Consider the following 26,716-nt stretch of genomic DNA (forward strand, 5'->3'; position numbering starts at 1 on the left):
TTTAGCATTTGGTTTTACTTAAAGACTGTCTAAGGAGTCTGGTGTTCAGTTTTTCCGGAAAGTACATTTTGTTTTTAAGGTTTTAAGATCGTTTTTTACAAGTGAAAATTAGCATTAGTATTATCATAATTAATCATAACTGCAAATGCACCATGCTAACTAAGAGGGCAGCTGGTGTCTGGCTCAAAAAAATGAACAATATGAGTTATTTTTACAGTCACTGGATTCAGTCTAAACTCCTATTCACTGTACAAACATTACCATCATTACAGTAGCTAATAAGACAATTATTCAAAATGCAAAACTGCTCCTTTAACGTAGACATCTGAATAAATACAGAAGATGTAAACCACAGCCCAACACTAATACAGTAACATTGTCTCATCCTCTTGAGAATTTACCTCGTTTTTCCAGTTGCGTCCCAGGAAGTGTTCGGCAACGTGGGCTGGTAAAACGTTCTCCAGCAGAACCCGGTTGAGGTTCTCCATTGTTTCGATCTCCTCACACTCCCTCTTGAACTTGTCCCTCCACAAGAAGTCCAACCTACAGTAATATTCATTCTGTTACAGGAGGACACAGAGTAAAGAGACACCTATGTCATTCACACCAAGCACTCTGCTCCAAAGCACCAGGCCACACAAGAAACCTACGCCAAGGTCAAGAAAAGATTTCCTTTTTAACTGACAGTTAACCCTTTAAAACCTGGACCAACATCACTTGTCCTCAATAGCCTTTAAACCTCTGAAACTTGAGAGAAATTGTTTTAATTCTTTCAAAAATACAGGAAAGTACATAATGACCAATTTGGCAAGGGATGTTTCACAAAAAACAAAAAAAACTGAAACAAGGAAATCATCTGAGAACAGTTACATTTATAATTCTCTAAATTATATATTTTAAATGATGTTACAGAAAAAAAACAAAAATCTCTAGCATTCATTTGTAGGGCTTCCCCTTGAAAGTCAGAAGCTTGAATCAGTTGGGCAGTCATTTTTTTTTCTGTGCAGTGTACTCCTGTTTTGGTCCTCAGATGTTGCTGCGGAGTGAGCGCTCTTCACTTTCACTCAATTCTGTGCAGCTGCAGACATACAGGCAGCGGCACAGAGAGAGAGAGAGAGAGACTGTATTGTAAGGTGAAGAAGTTGTCAATTTCCAGCTCACATCAAGTTATTATGATAAAGTCTCTGGCTTTTGTTGATATCTAGTGTGGGCAAAAAATGTTGTTTTGCATTTGCAATCTGTCATGAGACCGTTAGCTTATTTAACATATTACATAAATGCTGCTGTCACATTGAACGTCCTGCAGAGCCTATTCAAACTTTAAAACTATGCATGGAAAGCAAAACAAATATAACAAATATTCATAGTGAACTGTCAAATCTGATTCGACTAGCATAATTTTGAGTTGGGTACAGCCCTAATTTTTTAAAATCATTTTCTTGTGTTAAATTCTGATATTTGATTTGGACTGAAGTTTGATCTGAGAAGCTGCAAACAAGTCTGAATCATTCTCCTATACAGCAGTCCTCCAGCTATAGAAATGTGTCTTTGATATAAGAGATAGGCCGCCTGCATCATTCTCTTCTATTTGCTACTCATGTAAAATGTATAGAATTTCAAGGAAAACCTGACCAGCTGAAACTAAGGGGTTTGCTTGGTATTCATAGAAAATTAATCTCCCAATAAAGAGGACGATGAACCAGTGTGAGAAGCTGTGCCCTCGTTGCTCAAGGAAATAGTTGGCAGATAGGACTGCTTTGCATAAAAGGTAGCCGCCGCTTGTTTTTTTCTAATGTTTGGGTTATTCATGCTTGAGGGAGTTTTCTATATATCAGGGTCAAAACATCTCAGGAGTGTGCGTTTGTGCATGAGCCGGGGTCCCCTGAACACACCGTCATTATCCCCGTATATATGTCAGCACTCTGGGCTGCTTGTGGCCTGGCCCTTACACTGCGTGTGAATGGATATATGTGGGAGCGTCTCCTGTGAGAAACACTTCATGTTTGTAGCTAGCAGTCTGGATGATGAATGTGTGCACTGAATATTTTTCCCTTGAGATGAAAGTGATGCCAATTTAGACGACTCCAACAGTGTAGGCCCGTACTGCTCTATGCTGCAGTGTTGATTGCCTGAGGCTGAAACACAGATATAGATGGGGCAGAAAGCATAGTTAGTCTGAAGCATTTGTGTATGTGTACATATGTGTAGTTGGAGCACTTGCTGCTGTTGTGGAGAGAGAAGCTTCAGTACCTCGTGGAGTCTAGAATGTAGGCCATTTAGAAAGCAGCTAACAAGCCTGTAAAGGAGCTTTGCTCCATCGTGCATCTGTTCTTGAGGGATGAATTACAGATGCATCCGTTCTCCTAACCTGCTTTCTCCTCCCTCCGACTAAATGGCTGGAAATGGGCTCATTAGGGTTGACGATGAAAATTTTTGCAAGGCAAATTTGTTAATAGCAGGATAAAAGCATGTAAAAAGGATGCTCCTACGCCTTGTGCCCTCATATTCGCTGACGACTTGCGCACTTCTGCGTCAAGGGTTTCGGGTGACGCCACTTCAAACACCTTTTGACCTGTTTCCAGAATTATTCTGAGGATAATTGATGAAGCATTTCACTGCACTAATTTATACCCAAACAGCATCCGGAAGGACGAATCCAATTACCCCTGAAAGACCTTGATAAGAGCGCAGCCTGGAATGAGATATGACAGCAACAAAGAGTTTACCGCAGCAAAAGTTGTGTTTCCAAAACAAATGCTCCCCTCCCTTCTGCTGACAGTGACCCAGAATGAGAACAACACATGGAGCTGTTTGAATCAATGGTGGCTCTCAGGGGAGCCCTGGTTTTGGGTACAGGAGCTCTGGGGGGAGTCTTTCTGTCCAGAACATCTGTTTTGGGGTCAGAGACGATGGATGGTGCCTCCAAAAAATAGAACACGAACAGCAAATGTGTGTCAGCTGAGTTTAGCTCTGGTATGAAGTAAGGATGCTGGACACACAGGAGGTGGAGGCAGGGGGGCAGGCTGGCAGCTACACCCTGCAAAGATGTCCATCTGAATAAGCATTTTGATCGTTGAGCACTTTGAGCCAAATTCTTGAAAACAGGTTCACTTGCCTCAAAATTCTGTTCTGGAGAGAAGGAGCGATTGTTTCTGTTCCAGTGGTATTAAGCATTTTGAAAGAGTCTTTCCTCATGCAGAGTTTTCAGCAAAACATTCTGTGACATCACTAAATTGTAAGATAGATATAGCTGAAGGGACCCCTGTCAAAATAAAAACTGTTAACTATAACTATTACAAAGAGATGTCTAGTCATGTGCAGTATATTACATGGAATAGATGTCAGTCGGTACGCTTCCAGTTTGGAAAAGCAGGCTGGAGCAATCTATTGCTGTGGATAAGGGTCAGCAACAAAACATAGACTGGCCACCTGAAAAATTAAATATCAGTTCATGTGAACACTATACTGAGGGTATTTTCACTGCTTTACCTCTGTCAGACTGCCCATTCCAATTGGGAAGCCATCTATGCCCCTGTCAAGAGAGCAATTTAAAAGCTTCATTTTTTTAAAAAAAAATTGGAAATTACTAACATTAACCCTTTGAAACCTTAGCAAATTGGCCTGATTTCTTCCAAAAACATCGGAAGAAGGCAATGAGCAACTTAAGAAGAATTTAGTTAAAAGTATGAGAAAATTACCTGAAGATTAGCAAAAAACAAACAAACCATAAAACTAAACATAAAAACCCAAACAAATAAACAAACAAACAAACAAAAAAGGAAAAGTAAAAAGATGCATGTTAGTTTATATATATATATACATATATATATACTTTACACAGTACCTGTGAAAGGCATCTAAATGCAGCACGAGAAAAGTGATGTTGATCCAGGTGTCAAAAAGTTAATGTGAAAATATTCTCAGTATAGCGTACATGATTTTTTTTTAAGTGGGATGTTTTGTTAGGTGGCTAAAAAAGGTTCTGTTGCTGACTCCTCCACAGTAGCACGTTGCATAGCCTCCATGTCAGACTCCAGCCTGCTTCTCCAAACTGGGAGCGTGCCGACTGACATCTACTGCTTGTAATACACTGTCTATGTATAAGAACCACATAGAACCCTTAAAGAGGACTACTGACCTGCCTGGCTAATACCAGTAGGGTGATGAAGAAGATGAAAAGAGACACAGAGCCCATCGTCTTCAGATCCTTCAGCACTCCGGGTCTGGACACAGAGACATATTATTACTCAGCACTTTGGCAATATTGTCTTTGTTACACTCATGCCAATAACGCACACTCAACTGAGAGAGAGAGTACATTATCCGTTATTACACTGTTTATCGTCTGATGTCAGGGTCTGGTCATATTGTATAATCAACAAATCCGATGAAAAAAACAAAACAAGCAATAAATCAATCCAAGAAGTATTTTCTGTGTGGCCAACGCTTGATTTAGTATTTTCCTCTGTGCCGTAGAGCTCCATTATTGTCCAAAATATTAAAAACACAGGCAGTTCATTTAGAAAGCATGTTGCAGCCTATTACTCAAGTCATTTAAGTGATTTCTTTAGCTTTTATGTGTAACACAATATTCATACACTGTGTTATTGCCAGTGGCGCCCCCCTGAATATATTTAAACGGAGCCATCACATAATTTCAGTAATTAACATTTTGAGTTTCCTGTTTTAATGTGTTATGTATCTGTATGTAGATGTTAGAGGCCTTTCATTGTCCTTTTCCATCAAACAACATTAATTGCGAGGATTTAAATATTTATTGGGAACAAGCTCTCTAAAGGGGAGACTTGTGGGTACCTGTAGAATCCATTTTCATCCAGATGTCTAAAGTTGGAGAGTTATTTTGCCTCCTCCCCAACAAGCTCTGCTGACATAGCTGGTACCAATTGATGTGTTAGAGCTGTACACATGCTCATTTTTTGCCTCAAATCCATTTTTTTTAATGTAGACTTGCAGAGGGGGTGCTCTGAAGAGATGGCTGTGCCCTGAGATAAACAGGATTCAACTTTCGGAACATAGCAGTACAATCACCATGTCATCTGAATGAGAACAACCAATCACAACCAGCAGATATCTTTGCCTTCTTCTGTGAATATCAGTCTGTAGTAAATATGGAGAAGTTGATCATTTTAGTTTAGGGCTACACAGAGTGTTACATCTGTCCAATGGACAACATTTTAAAACCTTGAAATAGTAAGAATGTACATATTTGATCAAAGTTGAGTGTCTTATTAAGTATCTACAAAAATCTGATGGAAATTAAATGTTCCCAACTGTTTGAAAAACGAGTTCAAAACAGCTCATTTAGAAGGGAACAGCATTTCCCTAGACTGTGTGGGCGTGGCAGATCATGTTTTGATTGACACCTCCTTGGATCCCACTTTTGCCAACTGTCTCTCATCTCGATGACAGCCTTGGAGCAAAGCAGAGTGGGTATGGTACAGCTCTATCTGTCCCAGCCCAGAATAACAATTGTCCCGTCTGGTAATGTTACATCTACAACATTGAAAGGATTGCTGAGGGATTTCAATTTGTCATGTTAAATTAGCATGCAGTGTGTGTGTGTGTGTGTGTGTGAGAGAGAGTGTATGGAGTGAGTGGTGGATGATTGTCAAAGTGAAGGGAGTCAACCCCAAAGTTGCTTCGGCCCTGGAGGTAAACAAATCTTCACTGTGCTTGATATGGACGGGAAACTGAAGCACAAAAGGTTAACATTAGTATCAACCAACACCTGAGTTTTGATTGGCTTTATTCATATTAAGTAATATGGATCGCGGATAACCACGCCCAAATCCACCCAGCCTCAGTAAACTGTGAAAAGGCTAATGAGGCTAATGTCTGATCATTTTTGATGCTGTTTATTATGTTCTTAATTTGTAAATAAGGGTCTGTAAGACCCTTATTTACAAATTAAGAATGTTTTGGTTGATTTGGGTTCCCTTAGGCTTTAATACACATTTTATAAAAGAACGCCTGGAAGAAGATCAGCTCTGCACTGGATTTCTGGTAAGTAGGCTATGATACAGTGCTGAGTATGGTTAACCTCAGATCCAAACTGCCTATGCACTACTGAAAGTTGCAGCACCTAGCGAATGACCTAGCGCTTTGCGAATTCAAATGCGACACGTGTCCCGGCTCTTAGGTTGTCTTCTTTCATGATACCACTAACTAGCTCTTAAGATCTCTTCAAGACAGTAGTGTACCTCCAATTATTTTTGCTAGGCGGCCATGACCCCTCCTTAGGGGCGCCACTGTTTATTTCTCGCTACTTTTCCTGTAGTAAAAGGTCTGAATTTTTCTCCCATCACTCGTAATGTGCAGTGAATTGCCTACTAATCTTAAAAGCTGCGCAAAGTTTCCCCAGATTTGAAGAAAAACACATTCAGGTACTTAAATATGATGGTAAATAATCAGTAATAATGTGTAGTACTTGTGTTTTGTAAACAGACATTCATTCATTCATTGTCCATAACCGCTTGTCCTTGTAAGGATCACGGAGGGGCTGGAGCCAATCCCAGCTGCCAATGGGCGAGAGACGGGGTACATCCTGGTCAATGACACGAAATAAAAATAGTAACCTGTGTCTATTGACTGATGTAGATGTGAAGCAACAAGTAAAACTATAAAAGATGTTTTAAAGAATCTTGTTTAACACTTAAGATTCTACAAAAAAGGTCATGTATTTTTAGTGATTTTGCACTGTCTAAAATCAGCATCATAAATCAGCACGTATCATGCTCACTTGCTTTTACAGGTGTACATCAGAGGATGAAGACATGTAAAGTTATTTGACTAAACTATATTTAGAAACGCAATTTAATGCCAAACTATCCTTCAAGACAATGATGTGTAAACTGACGTTTGTCAAGACACAAAAAAGATTCATTAACCAGTCCTTGTCTATTTGCTTTTTATTCAGCACCTCCTAACGGTTGTATTGATATGTCCCGGTGCTGTGGCTGCAGCACTTCACTCATGCTAATAAAGCCGAGGTAAAGGAGAGAAACAAAACCAGTTCCTCTGTCTTTCTTACTGCTCTGAAAACTTTTTGCATAATGGCATTTCTTGAGCAGTGAGTCTCGAGCTGTCAGTCAAACGTGATGAATTCAGCTCCATCAACATAAACTGCTGTATCTCACTCTGCCACTCATCATCCCCCTCTCCAGGGGTTACACTTGATCGACAGTTATATGGGAAATTGTAACCACAGCGGTACCAGGGTCCAGTCTCATTAGTGCTTTTAATAGGCTCTGCTTAACTGATGCCAGCGGGATGCAGGGTTAGAGGCGGCTAAGGCTTTTAAACAGATAGTACTAGCCTTAAGTGGGTTCTATAATTGTTTGATTATTTCCAAGATTGGTGTGTGTGTGTGTGTGTTTGTGTAGGCAGTTAGCAGGTACCTATCCAGTGTATTGGTGGGATATAGCGCTTTGCTAAATCCATCCAGCAGGGAGGCGTGTGTCTGAAGGATGATGATGTTGTAGATTACCACGGCAACCAGCATCACCACCATCTTCAGCTCATAGTTGATCCTCAGAAACACTGAGCATGACACCAGCCCCAGTATGCAGCAGTAGATGAAGTACTGTGGATGGAGAGAGAGAGAGAGAGAGAAAGAGAGAGAGAGGTGAAGGTCTGTGTGACCTCAGTGACAGATAACACTGACGTATATGGAGAAACAAAGGTGGTGATGTCGCTGTATGTATTCTTTCAGTAAGTGTGCTGCCTTGACAGCAGTGAGTCATTCAGCACATTGTATAGTTGAAATGAGAGCAGAACAGAGTTTAAAGACTGACATGAGAAAATGTCAATATCCTTATACAACATGTTTACGTAATACCAAAGAATGATACAAATGGTATTTCTGTGAGCTGATAGTGAGTGTGTAAGGCAGGGATACTCAGCCTGCTTTGTTTGGGGGCCACCTTTGCAAAATGACAGGAGGCCAGGAGCCAGTTGCAGCAGCCCCATACATGTTTCTAGGATTTTAGGACGTTTTTAGAAATTTAGGTTGTTTCCAGGATTTAAGGTATTTTCTAAGATTTTAGGATGTTTCTAGGATGTTTGAACTTTTCTAGGATTTCAGGACATTAGGGGCTTAGCTAGGACCTCTGTCTGGGGGGGTGGGGGATCCTAAAGTGGAACTTTTTTTGATAAACAAGCTCTTTTTTGATGTTGTTTTATGCACTATGGCACTTTATGTATACTTAAAGTATAAAAATAATTCCTAGTGTGAATTACTTTTTTAGTTTTCTCTTTTTTAAAAATTTTGAATTAGAAAATGCGTGGGGGGGCACCTTGCAGGCCTGCAGGCTGTAAGTTGAGTATCACTGGTGTAAGGCCTCTGCCATACTTATTAAGGAGAAACAGGACACTGAATACAAGCTTTACGCTTGTAAAATCCCCTGCCCATGATGCCTACAACCAACATGGAGCTTTCTCTGGGGTGATTTCTTTTTCTGGCCCGATGTGACCTGATGTCATGTCAGTATTAAAACAGATAAGTTTCCTCATGCATATGAAAAATATTGTCAAGGCTTCTTCTGTGAATCTTTTTTTAAGGGTAAGTGTCACAGCTGTGTCACAGTGGACAGGGAGAGTTACAGGTTCCAATTCTACATTCACACTAACATGTTAGACAGTTAAAGCAGAGAGTTTGTGGGAGTCGTAATGTAATTGCAGTACAGACAGCTAGATCAATTTAAAGACAATTTTTTGCATTTTCAGATGACTGTCAGCTCATTATCTCCAGGTTCACAGTTTTTAAAAGCTGTTTTATAACTGTCATATACGTACAGTACTAACACTGACTGCTGACCCCCTCACTCCTCTCAATCAGCCAGTAGGGGGAATAGTTTTACAGATATTGTCTCATATCCGGTAAATAATACAATATAGCCAACAGCAAGTAGGTTGTTGTTGTTGTTGCAGGGCAAATTGGGTCTCAATGCTGGCCAGGTTTTGTAGTTTGTCAATATTAAATGTGTTTATTGTTATTTCCTACATTGTTATGTCGTAGCTTACAGACAAAGTTAACACCTTTAATGACCCTGTTATGAACAATGTGTATTAAAGATTTGAGGCTGTGTTTTTCATATTAGGAGAGAGTGCTTGTGAATAGAAAAACTTGATCTGCCTTGGGCAATGCATCAGGGCAAATCAAAAATAAACAAGGTGTGGTGCGACTTCTGGCATTACCAGAGTTGTGTGGAGTGGCTTTGATCTGCTCACTGCCTGTACTGGTGGAGATCTGCATTGCACTGAGTGCACTTTTCTAGTTTAAGCTGTTCTTAAGATATTGGTGGTTGTACTTACTGGCAGATAAAACTTGCTTTCTTCCAGGTAGTCCAGCAGGCTGTCATTAGTTGGATTCACAGGTGGAGGAGTCAGGACATCCTCTGTGGATCCTCCTGGGTGCTCCACAAAGAACTGACAAACAAAACAGACAGGATGGATCACATTACTGTCGCAGCAGCCACAGGTGATTAACGTCACGTATGTGTTGTAAAGACTTGCCCAGGAGACAGAGGAGTTACTGAGTTTACTGATGTCTGATTTAAAACTGCTTAATTAGGTTTTAATAATGAGGAAAAATAATGTGAGCTGGATTTCGCTGAGTTTTGTCACACTTCCTTTAAAGCCTCTCAAGGCAACATTCACTCATTTAATCATTTCAACCCTCACTGGGTTGAGTTATAAAAGAACATTGAATTCAAATCCCTAACTTTTTTTTTAAACAAGGCAATAATTAGTTACTTTAAAACAAGCCAGCACACACTTCCTCCCATGTGCATCAACAGGCAGCCGAGCACAGCAGCTGAATATATAAAAAAAGGGAAAGTCCTTATCTGCCACCATGATGAAGCTGGAAGCCCTCATGTATTAGTAATATATATAATATAATATAATATAATATAATATAATATATATATATATATAATCTTTACAACTACACTACATGGAAATGCATAAGTGCTGCATTTTTTTGGCATGGATGTGATTGAAAGAGTTATATATGATGTCATAACAATAAAATAGACATTTACCCATGCAGTGACCCAAGCACATGCACAATGACCTAATACATCAGTGCACAACAGCGTAACCTGTAAGCTGCTTCTCACCATATTGAAGACGGCCATCACAAGTATGAGAGCAGTGGTTGTCATGGTGAGGACCAATCGCAGCCAGGGATTATTGGTGACGATGATGCAAGAGGAAGTGGGGAACAGCCAGTTTAGGGAGCAGAAAGAGCCCTTTCTTCCCTGCTGCGGATGCACAGAAACAGAAGGAAAGACTGAAAAGAGAGAGAGGCAGCAAAAAGACCCAAAGCACTGTTATCATACAACTCAAAGGGAAACCTCTTATTGTTCCTGCTCATACTACTAGATAATTATACTCCTCTGGGGACTGTGTGGTCTCTCAAAAACCCAAGATGCTATTTTGGCTTTATTAGTAGGCAGGTTTCCATTAAACTTACAAATGCACAAATTGAAATTGCAAATATAACACAATTCCTCTGTGAAATCGTGGACTATCATCTCCCAGAAATCCCTCATACGTGGCCGCTCCCACGTATAACAGGATTGCCTTTCCATTATGGCTCATTAACATGCCTGTGTGGCCTTGGATTGGAAATAATGACGGCTGATGTGGTGGCTGCAATAGAAATAAAGTTGCTAATGTTTTGAACATCCATCACCATGTTTCTTGGAATTTTATCGACAGAGAAGAAGTCACAGAACATCACTCAGTGGAAATGCAGTCATGTCGTAATTGTGTTTTATCGACATTTGGAAATATTGATTAAGTTTCGCGCAAATCTGCAATGAAAACCCACCTAGTGTTATGTTATAGGTCAGGGTAGTTTAGTTGATTTTACCACATCTCAGTCAGCATTTTAAACAAATACAGAGAAGCTCACATATCACATACATGCCAAACATGGACGTGCAGAGGTGAAATGATGTCTTTCTTTTAGAGTATAGTTTAGAGTATAGTCCTGGACATTTTAAAGCTTCATGTTCCTTCAAATTCCTAAAAATTTAATTTCTCCTTGGGGATTAATAAAGTAAATAAAAATGAAAAAACAATAACAACAAATAAAAGCCCATAAATAAACTTCCATGACTCAAAGTGGATGTTTGGGCCATATTTGGAAAAATTCTGACAAGGTGTTCTTGAGATATTGCATTCACGAGTATGAGATGGATGCTAGGATTACAGTGACTTTGAACTTTGACCATCAAAATCTAATCAGTTCATCGTGAAGTACAAGTAGGTGTTTGTGCAGAATTTGAAAAAATTCCTTGTGGGATCTTCAGATATTGCATTCACAAGAATGTGTCATAATGCCTCCGGCCTTGTCTATCGTCAAAGCGGAGGCTTAAAAATAATAATCGAAAATGATCAAATCGACACTGTGCACTTGATACGAAATGACATAAAATATAATATAAAAAGTTACATTTAAGCAAAACATGTCACTTAGCTGAGTCCATTGCAAAAAGTGTCTACATACACTCCTCTGACAACATTACCCACTATTGATGAATTCATGGAGAGTGCATGAATGTCAGCATTGTATATAATGGATTATTCAGGTAACATTACAGAAGGAAAGCTATCATAAAATAAAGAATAAAAAAATCATTCGTCTCCTTTGGTGGCCTGTTGTTTTTTTTGTCATTTCAGTAGTTAACAAAATGTGAAAAAACTACTATAACTACTTGAATCTATATGCAAATGATTGTTGATGAGCTACCAGCAAGCTACTGAAAAATGTAGTTATAGTACTAGTTTATTTACATGTAGGTCATCACTCCTCAACACTGCATCTGTCATTATGAGCTCTAACAGGACACTCCCACTTGGATTGAGTCATTTGTTTTGTGACACTAGCGACGTTTGTCTGGGTGAACAAAAAAGAAACATTTTAACACTTATTTGCCAAACTGAGTGGTGACTCATAAGGACATAAACTGTGTCCCCTCTGACTGTTGCTGAACAGAGACACTCTGTGTCTGACATGTCTCTTGAGGTCTAACAAATTCTCTGTGCGGTGGTTGTGGTGATGCTTTTTGCTCAGTGACAGCTAAGCTCATTTGACTTGAAAAGACAATTTCCCAGAAATGTGTTTAAACATGATGACCGTGTAATGCACTTTTTCACAGATGAACTGAGACGTCTGTTAACTATTAATGCCTCATTAAAAATAACTTACACAAATGCAATGGCATGTTAGACATGCTCTGTCTGTAAGCTGTGTCTTTGTCACCAGTGATCGCAGCAGCCTTTATTGAGTGTTAAATTGGCGGTTAGTATAAATCCACTGAAGCAGTGTACGAAGCTGATATCTGGGTCAGGGCAGACCCAGCGTTATTGATAACCCCCATTAATTAGAGGTGACCCACTCACTGGGTGATGATACTCTCTTGACAAACAAGAGGGAGGAAATGGGCTCTTAGGGGAGACATCATCTATTGATTGTCCGTAAAACACTTGTGACAGGTAGCTGCTGCAATATGTAAATAACAGCTATCCATCCACTGGTGCTGGATAATAAACAACAGCAGCAACTTGATTGATGAACTATGGTATGAGGGAGAGTAAAGGGTAGATCAGCTCATATAAACCTCACATAGAATAGCTGCAGATGATATAATGTTCTAAAAGTTGCAGCATAAAGCTGTTGGAAACATCCGGTCAGCAGAGGGAAAAGATAACTGTGTTCTTGTTAAGCTGTGTCTCTTATGGATCACTAGGTGAAGGGTGGATATTTTTGTAGCTTTAAAGTTGTACTCAGTGTTATCTAAAGCACAGCTGGTAGACAGGTGTGTAGAAAAATGACCTTATGTAAAAAAAAAAATAAAGGCTGAATTCCTGCATCTCAAACTGTTGAGACAATTTATACATCATTGTACCGGATCATCATACAAATAAAAGCAAACCAAATAAAAGAATAAAAATGTTTATACAACCTTTAGTTCTGACCAAGCAATATGATTAGTAAGGAGGCATTCCATGAGCGATATATAGTACAACATTATTGGGACTTTTACCTCTGTATGTACCACTCTGCTTTACAGGTGTTAATCAGGCAAAAACAAACGGTTTGTAGTTATCTAATGTTACTGTTGATTGTATCAATGTTTAAGAGAGAGGAAATCCTTTCTGACCGATATAATCGCTAAAACAAATACCTGAGCAAAATTTCACCCAATGCAAAGACCCTATACCTGCAGCCTAGGAAGGAAGCAGCTGCCACGGTTGTGGCATACCGCAGATCCCTGGGAGTAAACCAGCTGTCACAGACATTACAGGGATGTACAGCGAGAAAGGGAAACACTCTTCTTACACCAACCACAGCCTGAGAGCTATCCCTATACACAAACTGTCTGATATGGGTCTCAAGGTGACAGAGATCATAGCTGATAGTGGAAACACGCTCAAGCGACGTAAATGGCAGAGTTGCTGTATAGCAGCAATATCACAATCGAGGCCATGTTGATCTACTGTGTATCATCACAGCTATGATATGGTCATACGCAAAAAAAAGTAAACAAATCGTGATTAAACATATCAAAATGTGCATATTCACGGATAAATCCATGCAAACCCACCAGAATGTGACCAGCGAAGCAAAGGAGCAGGATCAGCGCCAACAGCAGGAACGCCAAGCCAAAGGAGATCCCCAGCACAGCAGTTCTGTAACACACACGCACGCACACGCACACACACACACACACACACACACACACACACACACACACAGCACATTACTCTAAACCCTCTTGGCACCTCTCGGGTCTCTGCAGTGCCATCCAGGGCAATAAATGTGATCAAGGTTCTAATGTATTCTACCTCAGACATGCAATCCTTTTACACTGAGTAAGCAAAAGTGTGGACTGTACAGTAGCGTACTATATATGCTTCGTAATGCAGTTACACTCATGTATCATATTTTTTCTGGAGGAACACAGTATGGCTGATTTAAGGATCTCTGCCATAAAACAGATGATGTCACTTCTCATGTGCAGAGTGATGCTGCGACACAGAGCCAAGATAAAGAGAGAGGGAGAGGAGAATTAGACAATCAGTGGCCTCTCAGAGGCTGAATTACACCTTTGGCTCTCACAGGCAGTAAATTAGCATGACCGTGAGTTTCTCTCCCCGCCATTAAAGATACGACACACTTTGATTCACCTGATCTGTAATCACTAGCAGACCTAGAGCCCTTTCATCTCCATGTGCTTTTTAGCATTCTGCCTCTTGCTCCCCTGCCTCTCTCATTTCAGCGTGGTCCTGTTGATGAGACAGCTGGCGTCAAATGGCTTTTTCACATCAACCCGCTGCCACAGCTGGTCTGCTGATGCTACAGGGAGGGTGCAGTGTAAATCCTGTGAAGGAGCGCAGACTTACTTGGGCAGGACGAGGACCTGCACTATGAATATACAGCAGAAGATGAGGCAGGCGCAGGTGACATAGTACTTGAAGGCTGGTAATGTTGTGGATCTGTACTGTAAAAAGAAGGACAGAAACATTGGGTACAGTGAGATGAAATTGTGTAACACAGCAGCAGTAAAAGATGCTAAGCAAAAGCCAAAATTAACATGAGCATGCACAAAAATATGCCACACCCCTATTTGGAATAAAGCAATGACAAAAATAGGAAATTGAGGACACATGGACCATACAGTGAACAATCTAGCAGCGTTTCCATCAAAAGCTTTCGGTGTGGTACCTTTGGAACTAAAAGCAACCCTTGCAACCCTTGAACATGTGCCTCGACCCTAGATCTGTTTGGCGTTTCCACAGCAGAAAGTACTCTTACAAATGGGCGAGGTTGTTGTCACTCACTGCTCTGTTCACCACCACTCGCTCTAAATCCGTTTATCATCCACAGAACAAAGCTGCATGGCGACATTCTTAGAACAAAAAAGGGCTAAAAGTGAGTCTTTCTCAATGGGATATTTATAAATTTATAAAATTAAGCCCAGAAAAGTAGGGAGACGTTAGACATGCTATTTCTTTTGTCAATAAGTCAAAACCAAAATTCCAAGGTACACTGTTTTGCAAAAGTTAAAAAGCCTAAATGGGCTTGACGTCTACGTGTTTCAACTTAAAGTCTTCATCAGGGCTGTAATAACAGCTAGCAGCTCACAGATATATCAAGACTGATTACAGGTGCCAGCAAATACACATGTGAAGTAGCACTCCTCAGCCAAACTTTTTAAATAAAATTGTGCTTGTGTCCTTCTCAGGCAACAGCAGCAGTTTTGTGCTGCTGGAGCACACAGGAACAACACTCCCCCCAAGTTTCTTTTTCTCCAAGCAAGGATTGGTATATATGCAGTTCACATAATCCAGTCACAATGAATACACATTTTTAAACGTTTGAAGATCCGTGTATCACTAAAAGTGTCTGTCTTAGAGAAACAATGAAAACAAGTGAAATGGTCAAAGTTATAATACTGAAATTATAGATGGGAGTTTCAAGTAAACATCCCACCTTAAAAGTTATTGGCAGTAGGCCCAGTGAATAATTTTTTTTTTTCAGTCTCCAGCTGCTGCTCCTTTTTCGTTTTACAGTTATAGTTACTAATGTACCAAAAACTTGTCATGGCTCAGCCCTGAGCACAAAGTGTTTATTCTCTACTGACCAATCAACAGACTGCACGGTTTCTAGCTCCACCTTTTAGTACCAGATCTGTGTACTAGATACTCAGAGGGGTGACGAAATGGGGACGAGAAGGAACAGTTCCACTGGTACCATCCACAACTTCTCGTAATGGAAACCCTAAAAAAATGTGTACCAAATGGAACTGAACTAATATGAACTTACTGAACTAACTGAACTGAACTAATATGAACTTAATATGTGCTAAATAAATCAAATCGAACTGAATCAAACTGCTTGGTGGAAACGCAGCCTCTGTGTCCTATAAGGTTTGACTTGTGTTTCACTTACAACTATACAGTCCCGCTGATTTGTTTCCCCAGTGAACACTGCTGGCAGGTGTTTTGTATGCACTCGCCTACCTCTTTCTCCAGAGCTTTGTTGTGAAAGAACAATGAGATCCTCTGGATGTCCTCAGACTTAAGCCACTGTCTGCAGACACAAACCAAACAGACAGATTCAGATTGAGCACAGGGACCAGGCTCTGCGGTGGGTTATGTGCTGTCTGAAAACTATCTATCTTTTCACTGTGCTGTAATCAGCCAAAATATGGACAATAGTCTTTATTGTGTATACTTATTACAGTTTTAATATAGCTATGATGAATGTGTTGCTTTCATTCAATAAAGCCAGAGAGCCTTTTATTGTTTCATGAATAACAAAATAGATGGTAATTTTCCCATTACGATGCCTTATTGGTAAATTACATTGAAAATACTATGCACTTGGAAAAGATCTCAGAATTGTTGTTTGTTAAGTAAAATGCACTATAAAATACCAAAGACAACAAAGGAGGTAATTTACAAACCGCTTGTATTCATAAGCACTCAGGGAAATGACACTGTCATACCTTTAAAACAAGACCAAACAAAATGTATTTCTGGCTTTAAGCATCTGTGACATTTTTCACCCTAAACTTGCATTTAAACCCTTTAAAACCTGAGCAAATTGGCTTGATTTCTTTCAAAAGCTTGGGAAGAACAATGAGTAATTGTAAGAAATGGCCAAAAAAAAAGGAAGAAATGTGTAAAAATTTACAATAAAATTCTGTAATAATTAGCGACAAAAAAAGAAGAAACAAACAAGAAAATGACTTTGCTACATAATATATGCTTCTTATATATATATATTTTTTTGTGGGACATTTCTTGCCAAGTTGCTCATTGCATTTTTTCCCCATGTTTTTGAAATAAACAAAACCAGTTTGCTCATTTTTCAAAGGGTTAAATAGTTAAACCACATGACATTCTTTGACTGACATTTATTTGATGAACTGACATCCCTTTTCCTTCAAACTGAACCTAGTGCTGGGTTGGTGTTGTGCTGGTTTGGAGCTGGTTCCACATAGGAGCCTCTTAAGATTTGATTTTCCATGTCATTACGTCACTATACAGCCTCCGAATATGTTTCTGATTTCCAAGCATCACTAGCGCCGGATACACACCATCAACAATAGTGGACTTTTTGTATTTCAAAGTGTTGCTCCTGGTTTTACAAACCTTCTTAAAACTCCAGAGACAATGTCTCCAGAGCATTTGTAATGCTCATCGGGACTCTCATGGATGGTGACAATGTTTGGGAGGAGATGTAATATTCTGATTCTTATTAACACTAAAGGTAAGACTTTAGTTTTTGTTAACGTTTATCTATAGCATCAACTATGCAGTTGTATTTCCAATCACAGTTAAGCAAACCGCGTTTGTCTCTTAACCCACCTTAGGTGATATTCAATGTTACATGCACATGTAATTACTATGCTGGAGAAAGTTAACGTAAATATGTCTTGGTAACAAGCTCACGAAACGAGTTTGATGAAGTCAGGATTTCAACGACAGTTTCTCCTGGACTTTGGCTGAAGATCACAGCCCAAGGAGGCAGGTGGCTCCTTCCTCAGACTACAGCTGCTTCGCCATAACGTAGAATATAGATATAAATATATGATATAGATATCATAACACATTATAACATAATATATTGCTCAAGTTAAGAAACTGTGTCTGTCTGTATGTGGGTTTTTAAAAATGGTGGCCACCGTTTTTTGGTTGGTCGTGATAACAACGCCCCCAGCCACTGACGTAAGTGGTTATTTTCTCTGGCCGAACAAAGTGTTGGTGCCAGTCTGCAACTGGTTCTTCAGGGCCAGGGCCAGTTCTTTGAATGCTGAAACACAAAGAACTGGTTCTAGATTAGCAACTGGCACAGAACGGCCCAGAATTAGTACCGGTGGAAACGGGATATGAGAGGTTTCTGTAAGTTTTTATGGTTCAGTATAATAACTACAGTACTGTAATTAGAGAAGATGTTTCTTAATGTTTCTACAACTAAGCGTGAGGAGGACGTTTATCTGAAGGGACTGCATGGTGTGTGATTGTTAAGAGTAATGTGAGAGACACAGGATGTGCAGCAGACGTGATGCTTACTTCTGCGAGTTGATGCCGTCGATGGTGCGGATCATTCGCTCATTGAGTTCCTCCTCAAACCTCCTCCTTTGAGATTTGGACCTGGGATCACAGAAAAGGCATGAGTAAAACATGGACACAGAATATAAGCGCTTCCATTAAAAAAGAGTGATTCCATGTGTCATGATAATAAATGCAGTACTGCTCCCAGCTCACCTCTCTCTCCTCTGGAAGTGGTATTGCCCCATTGGAACATCCTGAAACAGGAGTCATTATTATATTCATGACTGATTTTTATGTGGGAATGTGTGCGTGTGTGTGTGTGTGTGTGTGTGTGTGTGTGTGTGTGTGTGTGTGTGTGTGTGTGTGTTTGACAGACACACACATAGCATTGCACTCACAGTTGTGTTGATCATGCCATTGTCTGTGGTCATGCTGTCTCGATGGTGGAGGTTGGCAAAGGGCTTGGCGGCGCCCCAGGACTCCAGGTAGCGGGTCATTCTGACAGACGCCCTCATCTTCCCGCCGTCCAGAGAGGGACGAGAGCGCACACCCAACAGAGGGCTGTGCCTCTCAGTCTGAGGAAACATACAGGAAGAGAAAAGGGCATATGTATTTACTGACATTACTGATTTTGCTATAGGTTGGCTAACATGAGCTAACACAAGATACTGTTCATACCATATGATTTAAGATATCAGCAGCAAAACTCCTGAGCATATTAAAATGAGCAAGGGTGCATTTTATTGCATATAAATTCCAAAGTACACTTAAAGGAGAAAGACTTTGCTATTTTCTTCTCATAAGTGACATAACTGAGCCTTAACACTTTTGTTATCCATGTTTTGACCGGAACTGTTTGAGTTTGCAGTCAATTTCAGATGGTTTTAATCATTCCCTCTGATTGTCAACGTCTCTAAAACATTCAAAAGCACATGGCCCATGCACAGCACTGTCAGTCCTTTTATTCTTCCTTTTAACCTTTTATTTTGAAGGACCTCGTTCATCTCAGACAAGAAGTGTCAATGTTTTTGAAGCTTCTGGTCAACAGTTGGATGTTAGAATTAGCAGATGCTTCAACAGATTACTGCAGTGCCTTTAACCATGAGGATTATTTCATTGTGAGCATTCATCAAACAGCTCTCCAGTTCATAATATCTGCAAGTTGCACCTGTATATTCGATATATTACTCACCCCTATATGAAACTACGTCTTCAATTTCCTGTCAGAAAGGGCTGCCTGATGCCAAGGTAAAGCAATGAAAATATTCTAAATATAGCGTGCACTTAAAATGATAGTTTTTTTTTTTTTTTTTTAGGTGGCTAAAAACTAATAAATTGAGGCAGTGTTTGCTCAGAATTGAGTTTTATGTATATGGAGGGGTTTAGTGTAGACAGATAATGTGATTTTGTCAATATTCTGGGTCTTCAACAGAGATGATGTTATGTGCATGGAAATTCTTGTGACCCACAAGGGATCGTTATGACATTTTTCAAGCAAAAGCGTAGGCTTCGACACGCCGTTTACCTCAAAAACCACCAGAGAGAGCACAGATGTTGAGGCTAAGACACCTTGCCATGAATCATTTTTTACATTAAATGATGTCAAGTGATCTAAATGTTATTCCCTAATTAAGCACATACATTTGAAAAGTGGCAGATAAAGTTTCTGAGTGCCAGAAAAAAAAGTTTTAAAAAATTAATTTCAGACCCTGTGTACAAAGCCTTCATTTCTGACAAAGCCGATCCTCAAAGTGTAGAAATAAGTAAATATTGCAACAGCAGTCCACAATACAGTAAAAATAACTAGGTACTTTGGGAACAGTGGTCAACTGATGGCTCTTGACATCTGTGCCCTGCCTGTCAGTGTTTTGAGCTACTTAAAACAATTTTAGAGAACGCTGCCGCTCCCGTTTTATTTTGCCATGTATGCTGAGTGCCTCTCTCTGACAAACACCACACCACTTTACTGCTGACAGAAACACTAACCTGCATGAAGCAACACAGCAGTCAAAGTAAAAGCTTTTTCCCATTACTTATGGAACTCCAAAAACGAGTGGATCAAATCTAGCAGGATTAGTCGGATGATGTTCAATGATTTACTTCACTTGCTGACAGAGACAGGTGTTGTGATGGACCAAACATGGCACATAAGCCTAGAAGAATTGACAAAGTCATTGTCCGTAATGGCGGTGTTAATTCCCTGCGGGTGCACTGAACGGCTCTGACAGTGACGATCAATTACAATGACAGTGGAGATGACACCTCCTGTGATCCATACTCCATATTTGGCCTTGATCCATTCAGGGCTTCATGAAAATGTCACAGGGCCCCCACAGCCTTTTTCCAGTATCTGATAGGCTATTAAAAAAAATATATCTCTATTACAGAAAATAAAGGACAGAGAATAGAATCTTGTCATATTTTGTAGAGATCTCCTAAGGTCATAATGTCAGGCTTTAAAACATATTAACTATCAAGAGGCTCATGTTAGGTTGAAAACTGCCAGTTTACCTAATTACTGTAGGGCTTAACCCCTAGCCCTTTTCATTCTTCATTTTTTAAACATTTTGACTGTTCATGCATATGGCACAGATTTTGGCAAGATTGTGTATTTTTGTTTAATCTTGGAATTTCCAGCTCAGCTCCTACAATAAGTCTAACATACACTGTGGAAACAAAACTGTTACATTGCAAAAAATGTGCCAATCTACAATTTTTGATCCCACAGCCATCAAAGCATAAAAACATGCATTGTATTATTTCTGGGTGTCATTCTGTGCTTTTGCCTTGGAATTTGTAATATTTACTTTTTTCCACCTGATAACTTTTTTTTTTTTAAACATCATGGCATCATGACAAAAACCTGGCATTTAAGAGGTTAAAATTCTAAAAATTAAATAAATGAAAATTTGATATTTATGATTAGGACGGATGTCTTAAAAACATAAACGCAATGAAAATAGAAAATCACATTAATGTATAATATTTTTTGAAGTCTGATTTTGAAAAGTGCATTTTGTGTGCAGAGAGATATGAGTGTGAGCATACGACCCTCACAAAAAAAATTAATTAATAAAAATCAGTGTTGCTGCTAATTATTGACATATCTTAGGCTGTGATCATCCAAAAAAAACTAGCATGTAGTATATTGAAATCAATTAATTTTTTAATCTAAAAACATAGTGGCATCATGACAAAAACCTAGCATTTAAAGGTTTAAAATTCTGAAAATTAATAAATATTGGACAGTTATGATTAGGACTGATGTTGGTAAACAAAATAAACTGTCAGGGGGCTGAAAGTTTCTATTAAGCTAACTGACTATTGCTAATAACAAGCTAGGCTACCTGCTGTTGGCTATTGTCATTTCCAGTAAATTTTAAAACATCAGATGTGTTTTCTGTTTTCAAAAGTAATGTTAGAAACGTAGCAAGAAAGCAAGTCGACTACTCGCCCATCTTTGTGGTTACATATACAGTCTGATCTTGATCACACAGCTGATACTAATTTAATTTATGTACATGACATGACAGGAGTGCATGTTTAATGGGTTCAGCGTGGAAAGAGAGCTCCGATGTTATGTGATGCTATGTGATAATAGTCAAACACTGGTTTGCTCTTGGGACACTGTGTCAATTTGTTCCACTTGGAAGTCAAGCATGTTAAATTTGGTATATTGGTCCATTCTGCTCTTAATACCAAGCCAGTTTTAAAGATTTTGGTGCAACCCAACCAGAGTTGAAACGCATGTAAACAGGTGCCAATCTCTCGTGAAATGCCCTAATATACTGCAGAGGACAGAGAGTGTGAATAAAAAATGGCGGACAAAATAATCTCTGAAAAAATCCCACAGATAACTGGCTTTTTTCTGACATTAAGATTGATGATAATTGAAACAATATGAAAAAAATGTGCATTTGCTTTCTATGAAGGTGAGGGTAACTTTTGTGTTTCACTTCAATGAACCGACAAGACTACTGTCTGATAAAATAACTCAGCGCTCACACAGAAACTGTAATTTGCTAGTGCTGAGTTTTGAATCCGACTCTGAGAGGGAGAGAGGGAGAGTTTGTCGAGATGTGATGACTTTATGTGAAAGCTACAATGCCTTGGTCAAGCTCTCTGGAGAGGAATCAGACAATGGAAAGCAGAAGACAAAACAGGAGCCAGAGGAGCAGATTTGGAGGGATTGATTCTGAAAAGACACCGTGGCTTTTTGTGTCACTGGTGCCATTTTCAAAAGATGCACTAGAAACTGTAAAGACCTTATTTCCTCAAAAAAAAAATGCCACTCAGAGACCCGAGTTCTATGGAGCAAGCCGATAGTGAAGACAGGATGCCTGAAGGCCTCACTTCAGATATTTTAGGGGGTGGGTGCATCTTAGCCAAGTTATGGAGGGATTAGAAAGGCAGAGGACTGTTAAGCATGGTTTTTCACTTGCCAAGCCAAAAACACTGAGCACAGACTGGATGCCAACAACAAATTCTATATAAAGAAATTCTCAGCAGAAAGTTCACAGAAGAGGCAGCTCTCTGAAATGTCCTTAACCGGCCCTTTTACATCCTGGTTTGACAGGAGGAGCTGCACTGGTCCACACTCAGTCCACTCACAACGCCTCCAGCAGTGAAAAGAGACTTCTCTCTAATATTCTCTCAGTGTGCGACCACCTAAACACATGGAGAGATGTTTATTTAATAACACACTAATATTATTTTCTGATACATGACATTGTCATATTGATCAGCTGCTTACTGAGCTCTCAGCAGGATAAGACCGTGGTGTAGGACTGTAAACCTGCCTGCACATGGAAATGTTTGTAAAGCAGTTGTTGTCTGCTGAAAACAGACCCTCATATTTCTGCATTCTAGCTCATTACATCTGCTAAAAGTGACATGAAAAAGTCAGCCTCCAAACACACAAACTATATAACTGCTCCTGACAACTCTCCTGACAAAATCCAAACTGGTTTCCAAATGATAACATATAAAGGACAATGCAGAAGGAATATAATATATTTGCTGGCCCCTGTGAAAACCATGTACCCAAAAAATGTTTTTATGAACTACTAAAAAATATTCTTGCTTTCAGTTTTGCCACCACACATTCTTCAGCTTATCTACTTTTAAACAGTTAAATTATCGTAAAAAGTCAGAGCATTTTCTATAAAGCAACAGTTTATTTTACTCAATCACCAAATTTGTATATACATGTTATGGTCCTACAAGGTGATTCGACAAGATGGGTACAAACCAAATGCCAATCACAATCAACCAGACAAAGATAAGCTGGTGTCTGACTGACTGCTGGATATTCTATATTTTGAATTGTATTCATTAAGTAGTGTTTTGTGTTAGTTCAGCATTTTTTTTTGACACTTGGAGAATAGCCAACAGATGAAAGATTCCTTATCCTTCAAAAATAACCAACTCGCTGTTGATAACAACACATCCCCAATCTCTATGAAGAAAGCTGAATACAGCATGGGAGGCAAGGGGCCATTCATTCCTATAAAAGTCGCTCAGTGGCGCATGAAGCCAAGCAAGTTTAGCTTTCCTGTCAAAGATTACCCTCATTTTTCACACTGTCGGGCCCATGGAGTGAGTGCAATGGAGACTTCCACTGGCCAAACGGTTTAGCTCTCTTCTAACTCGAATGGGGATAAAACGATTTAATTTTGCGGCTCTTCCAGACTTTCATAATGTTATTGGACTGAATGGATAAAATCTAGATTGTGAGTCACTAGTTATTTTGTGGGGTTTGTGACACTCACAAAAATTGTATCCACTGATTACCAGACGTCTCGTTTACAATGTAAAGGCCCGTTTTTCACCAATTTTAAAACGTGCACGCGGGTAGACCCGCTAAATATAGGCAATTGACTACATTCCCACTGCCAGAGAACACACTGCTGCAAGGTAAAAGTCTGCCTTTCTTGTGTGTGTGTGTGTGTGTGTGTGTGTGTGTGTGTGTGTGTGTGTGTGTGTGTGTGTGTGTGTGTGTGTGTGTGTGTTTCTGGGTTGTTTTGTTGGTGTGTCTGTGCAACTTCACCCGGAGGTTATAAAACCTGTGTCTATTACAGAGTAATTTGACCCAGGTGTGAATGCCGATTGGAAGCATTCTCACTGTATTTAAAAGTCAGATGTTATTGGGTGTTAGCAGATTTTTTTTGTGCAGTGGGAATGATGCATCAGTGTGTGGGAAAAAATTCTTTAGGTTCCAGGGCATCACATGTTGAACCCAAAAGATGTAATTCCACGGTCTGGCTACTATCTAAGTTGGCCTCAGATTCCAGCACTGTTCCTGTGCTCAGGGGAGTAAGGGACTGGGTTTGTTTTTTTTTTTTATCAGCAATCATCAGTCCCTCCCCAGCGCCTAAAACATTATTTAAAATGCCTCCCCCATTTTGAACCAACCCCTCCTCCCTAATAAATAATGAATAATCCCTAAGTAGGCCTCATTGTATGGGGACCATGCATGTCTGTACTGAATTTCATGGAAATCCATCTGATAGCTCTTGATATATTTCCCTTTGGGTCAAAGTGGTAAGCCACGTGCTTTCTTACTGTATGAATGTAAAAACCATGTTGGTGATGGTGTCTGACCTTGGGGTTGATGACCAAGTAGGTGACCACTCTGTGTTCTTTCAGGTAGGAGTCTCGGCTTTGACCGTCTCCAGGCTCCACCTTATATGAGCCCTTCAAATGCTCCAACGTCACTGAAGAGATGTGGACCCGTCTGGAGATGAGGCAGGACAGATGATGATAGGTTAAGAGCTTGTGTCATTAACAGCTCCCTCAAAAATATTTTTTACTTTCCTGATTTATAACAAAAATAACCTGTAATTCTCCCTTTTCAACATTGTTTATTACCTATGCAGAGAGGGAAGGAGAGGGGAATGTGGTTTTTTTTTTTAGTAGGCAAACAGGAGACAAACCAGCCCAGCGAGACTACAGAGTGGGAGCTTATTTTCTGTGCTGCATACACATAACCACCAGCCAATTCCTCCATGCTTGTTGCAGTGCTGGGATGCCACAGCAAATGCCCACATAACACATGTTGAGCTGATTGGTAAAATGAGGTGGCTATAATTGACTAAAATGTTGGATAGAATTAGAACAGACATGCATACATTTTCCACATCAAGTCTGTGAACATGTGCACTTCCTGATGAAGTTAGCAAAGGGTCAAGAAATTAGTATACTTCTATATAAAACTTTTCAGTTGAGTGTTGATTGTGCTTGTTCCCAATGCTGCTGCAACACATTAGTATGTTGTTCCCTCAGGCATATCTTCATATTTAGGGCTGGCTTGGCAATGTGGCTTAAAATTTATATTGTAATTGTAGACTATATCGCAACACGGAATATATATCTTGCTATTGTGAAATCTCCTTCTAAACTACCATACAAAATTACAAGATGAACTAATGAACTACAGTTACAATAAAGTTGAAGTTGCCACTATCAAAAAATAAAGTTAAAGTTTTGCTTTTCTAAAGTTAAATAAAGTACTGTTAGAATATTATTAAATAAAATACTGTTATAATAAAATTAAATAAAATGCTGTAATAAGGTACTGTTATAATAACGTTACATAAAGTGCTGATATAGTTAAGTTTAATTAAGTACTTTTTTAAGAAAGTTAAATACGTACTGTTACATTAAAATAATTCAAAGCTTAACCACTGGTGCTTTAAAGCACTGTTCAAATAAAGTACTGTTAAAGTACTTTATTTGAAAGTATTGTTATAATGAATTTATATAAAGTGCTGTTATGATAAAGTTAAATAAAGTACTGTTACAATGAAGTTAAACAAGGTAGTTATAATAAATTTAAATAAAATACTGTCATAATTAAGTTAAATAAAGTGCATATTAGAACAAAGTTAAATAAAGTACTGCTGTTATAATGCAGTTAAATAAAGTATTTCTATGATAAAGTTAAATAAAATATTTTTATAGTAAAGTTACAAAAAGTACGGTTATAAGAAAATTTAGGAAAGTACTATTATAGGAAAGTTAGAGGACTGTAAAAAGAAAGTTAAATAAAGTACTGTTAAAAAATTAATAAATCAAAGTTTAACCACTGGCGCTATTATTTTGGAACACCTGACCGATCCCCAGCTGGAACTGTTGATGTTTTTGCTGTACACTTGAAGATTGCCATCAAAAGTTAGCTGTTTGCAGTTAGCAGAAAGTTAAACTGTTACCACAGGGCCTTTCAACTTGAGAGTGTGAAAGAACTGAAACGCCAAAGTGATTCTCATGCTGCCATCTTAAAAAAATGATGTGAAAATGTATACTCAATGTTAATATTAATAATAATAATAATAATAATAATAATAATAATAATATACTTTATTTATAGAGCACTTTTCATACAAGGAATGCAGCTCTAAGTGCTTCACAATAAAAGAAGTGCAACAGAAAAATAGTTATTAAATAGTTATTAATATAACAACGAATTTACTGAAAATTACATTTTAAAACCTGTCATACACTGCAGAGCATTATTCCCCAGCAAAGAAATATCACAGTCTTAACTGGTAATCTGTGTTTTACAGTTTGATATAAAGTCTCTCCAAAACAAAATTAATGCTAGAGCTTGTTCCACTCA

The 26,716-nt window shown here is 39.1% G+C and overlaps 1 protein-coding gene across 2 annotated transcripts in view; it reads right to left on the minus strand.

Annotated features, from left to right (window-relative positions):
- Positions 1 to 26,716, minus strand: part of adcy2b (adenylate cyclase 2b (brain)) — an 87,098-nt gene that overhangs the window by 9,026 nt on the left and 51,356 nt on the right. The window contains exons 9-20 of one of the 2 annotated variants that reach the window (XM_088090410.1): positions 24,703 to 24,835; positions 18,498 to 18,674; positions 18,313 to 18,353; positions 18,118 to 18,198; positions 16,060 to 16,129; positions 14,440 to 14,537; positions 13,641 to 13,725; positions 10,143 to 10,283; positions 9,334 to 9,447; positions 7,419 to 7,603; positions 4,139 to 4,223; positions 402 to 560 (exon numbers count right to left, since the gene is read on the minus strand). In XM_088090410.1, the coding sequence (XP_087946536.1) occupies positions 402 to 560; positions 4,139 to 4,223; positions 7,419 to 7,603; positions 9,334 to 9,447; positions 10,143 to 10,283; positions 13,641 to 13,725; positions 14,440 to 14,537; positions 16,060 to 16,129; positions 18,118 to 18,198; positions 18,313 to 18,353; positions 18,498 to 18,674; positions 24,703 to 24,835 (1,369 nt within the window). Of the gene's footprint in view, positions 1 to 401; positions 561 to 4,138; positions 4,224 to 7,418; positions 7,604 to 9,333; positions 9,448 to 10,142; positions 10,287 to 13,640; positions 13,726 to 14,439; positions 14,538 to 16,059; positions 16,130 to 18,117; positions 18,199 to 18,312; positions 18,354 to 18,497; positions 18,675 to 24,702; positions 24,836 to 26,716 lie in introns of both variants that reach the window. The other variant, XM_042506433.2, reaches the window with a different exon arrangement.

Source organism: Plectropomus leopardus, chromosome 17, assembly GCF_026936395.1.
Source record: "Plectropomus leopardus strain MGB_pleo_1.0 chromosome 17, ASM2693639v1, whole genome shotgun sequence".
NCBI lineage: Eukaryota > Metazoa > Chordata > Actinopteri > Perciformes > Serranidae > Plectropomus > Plectropomus leopardus.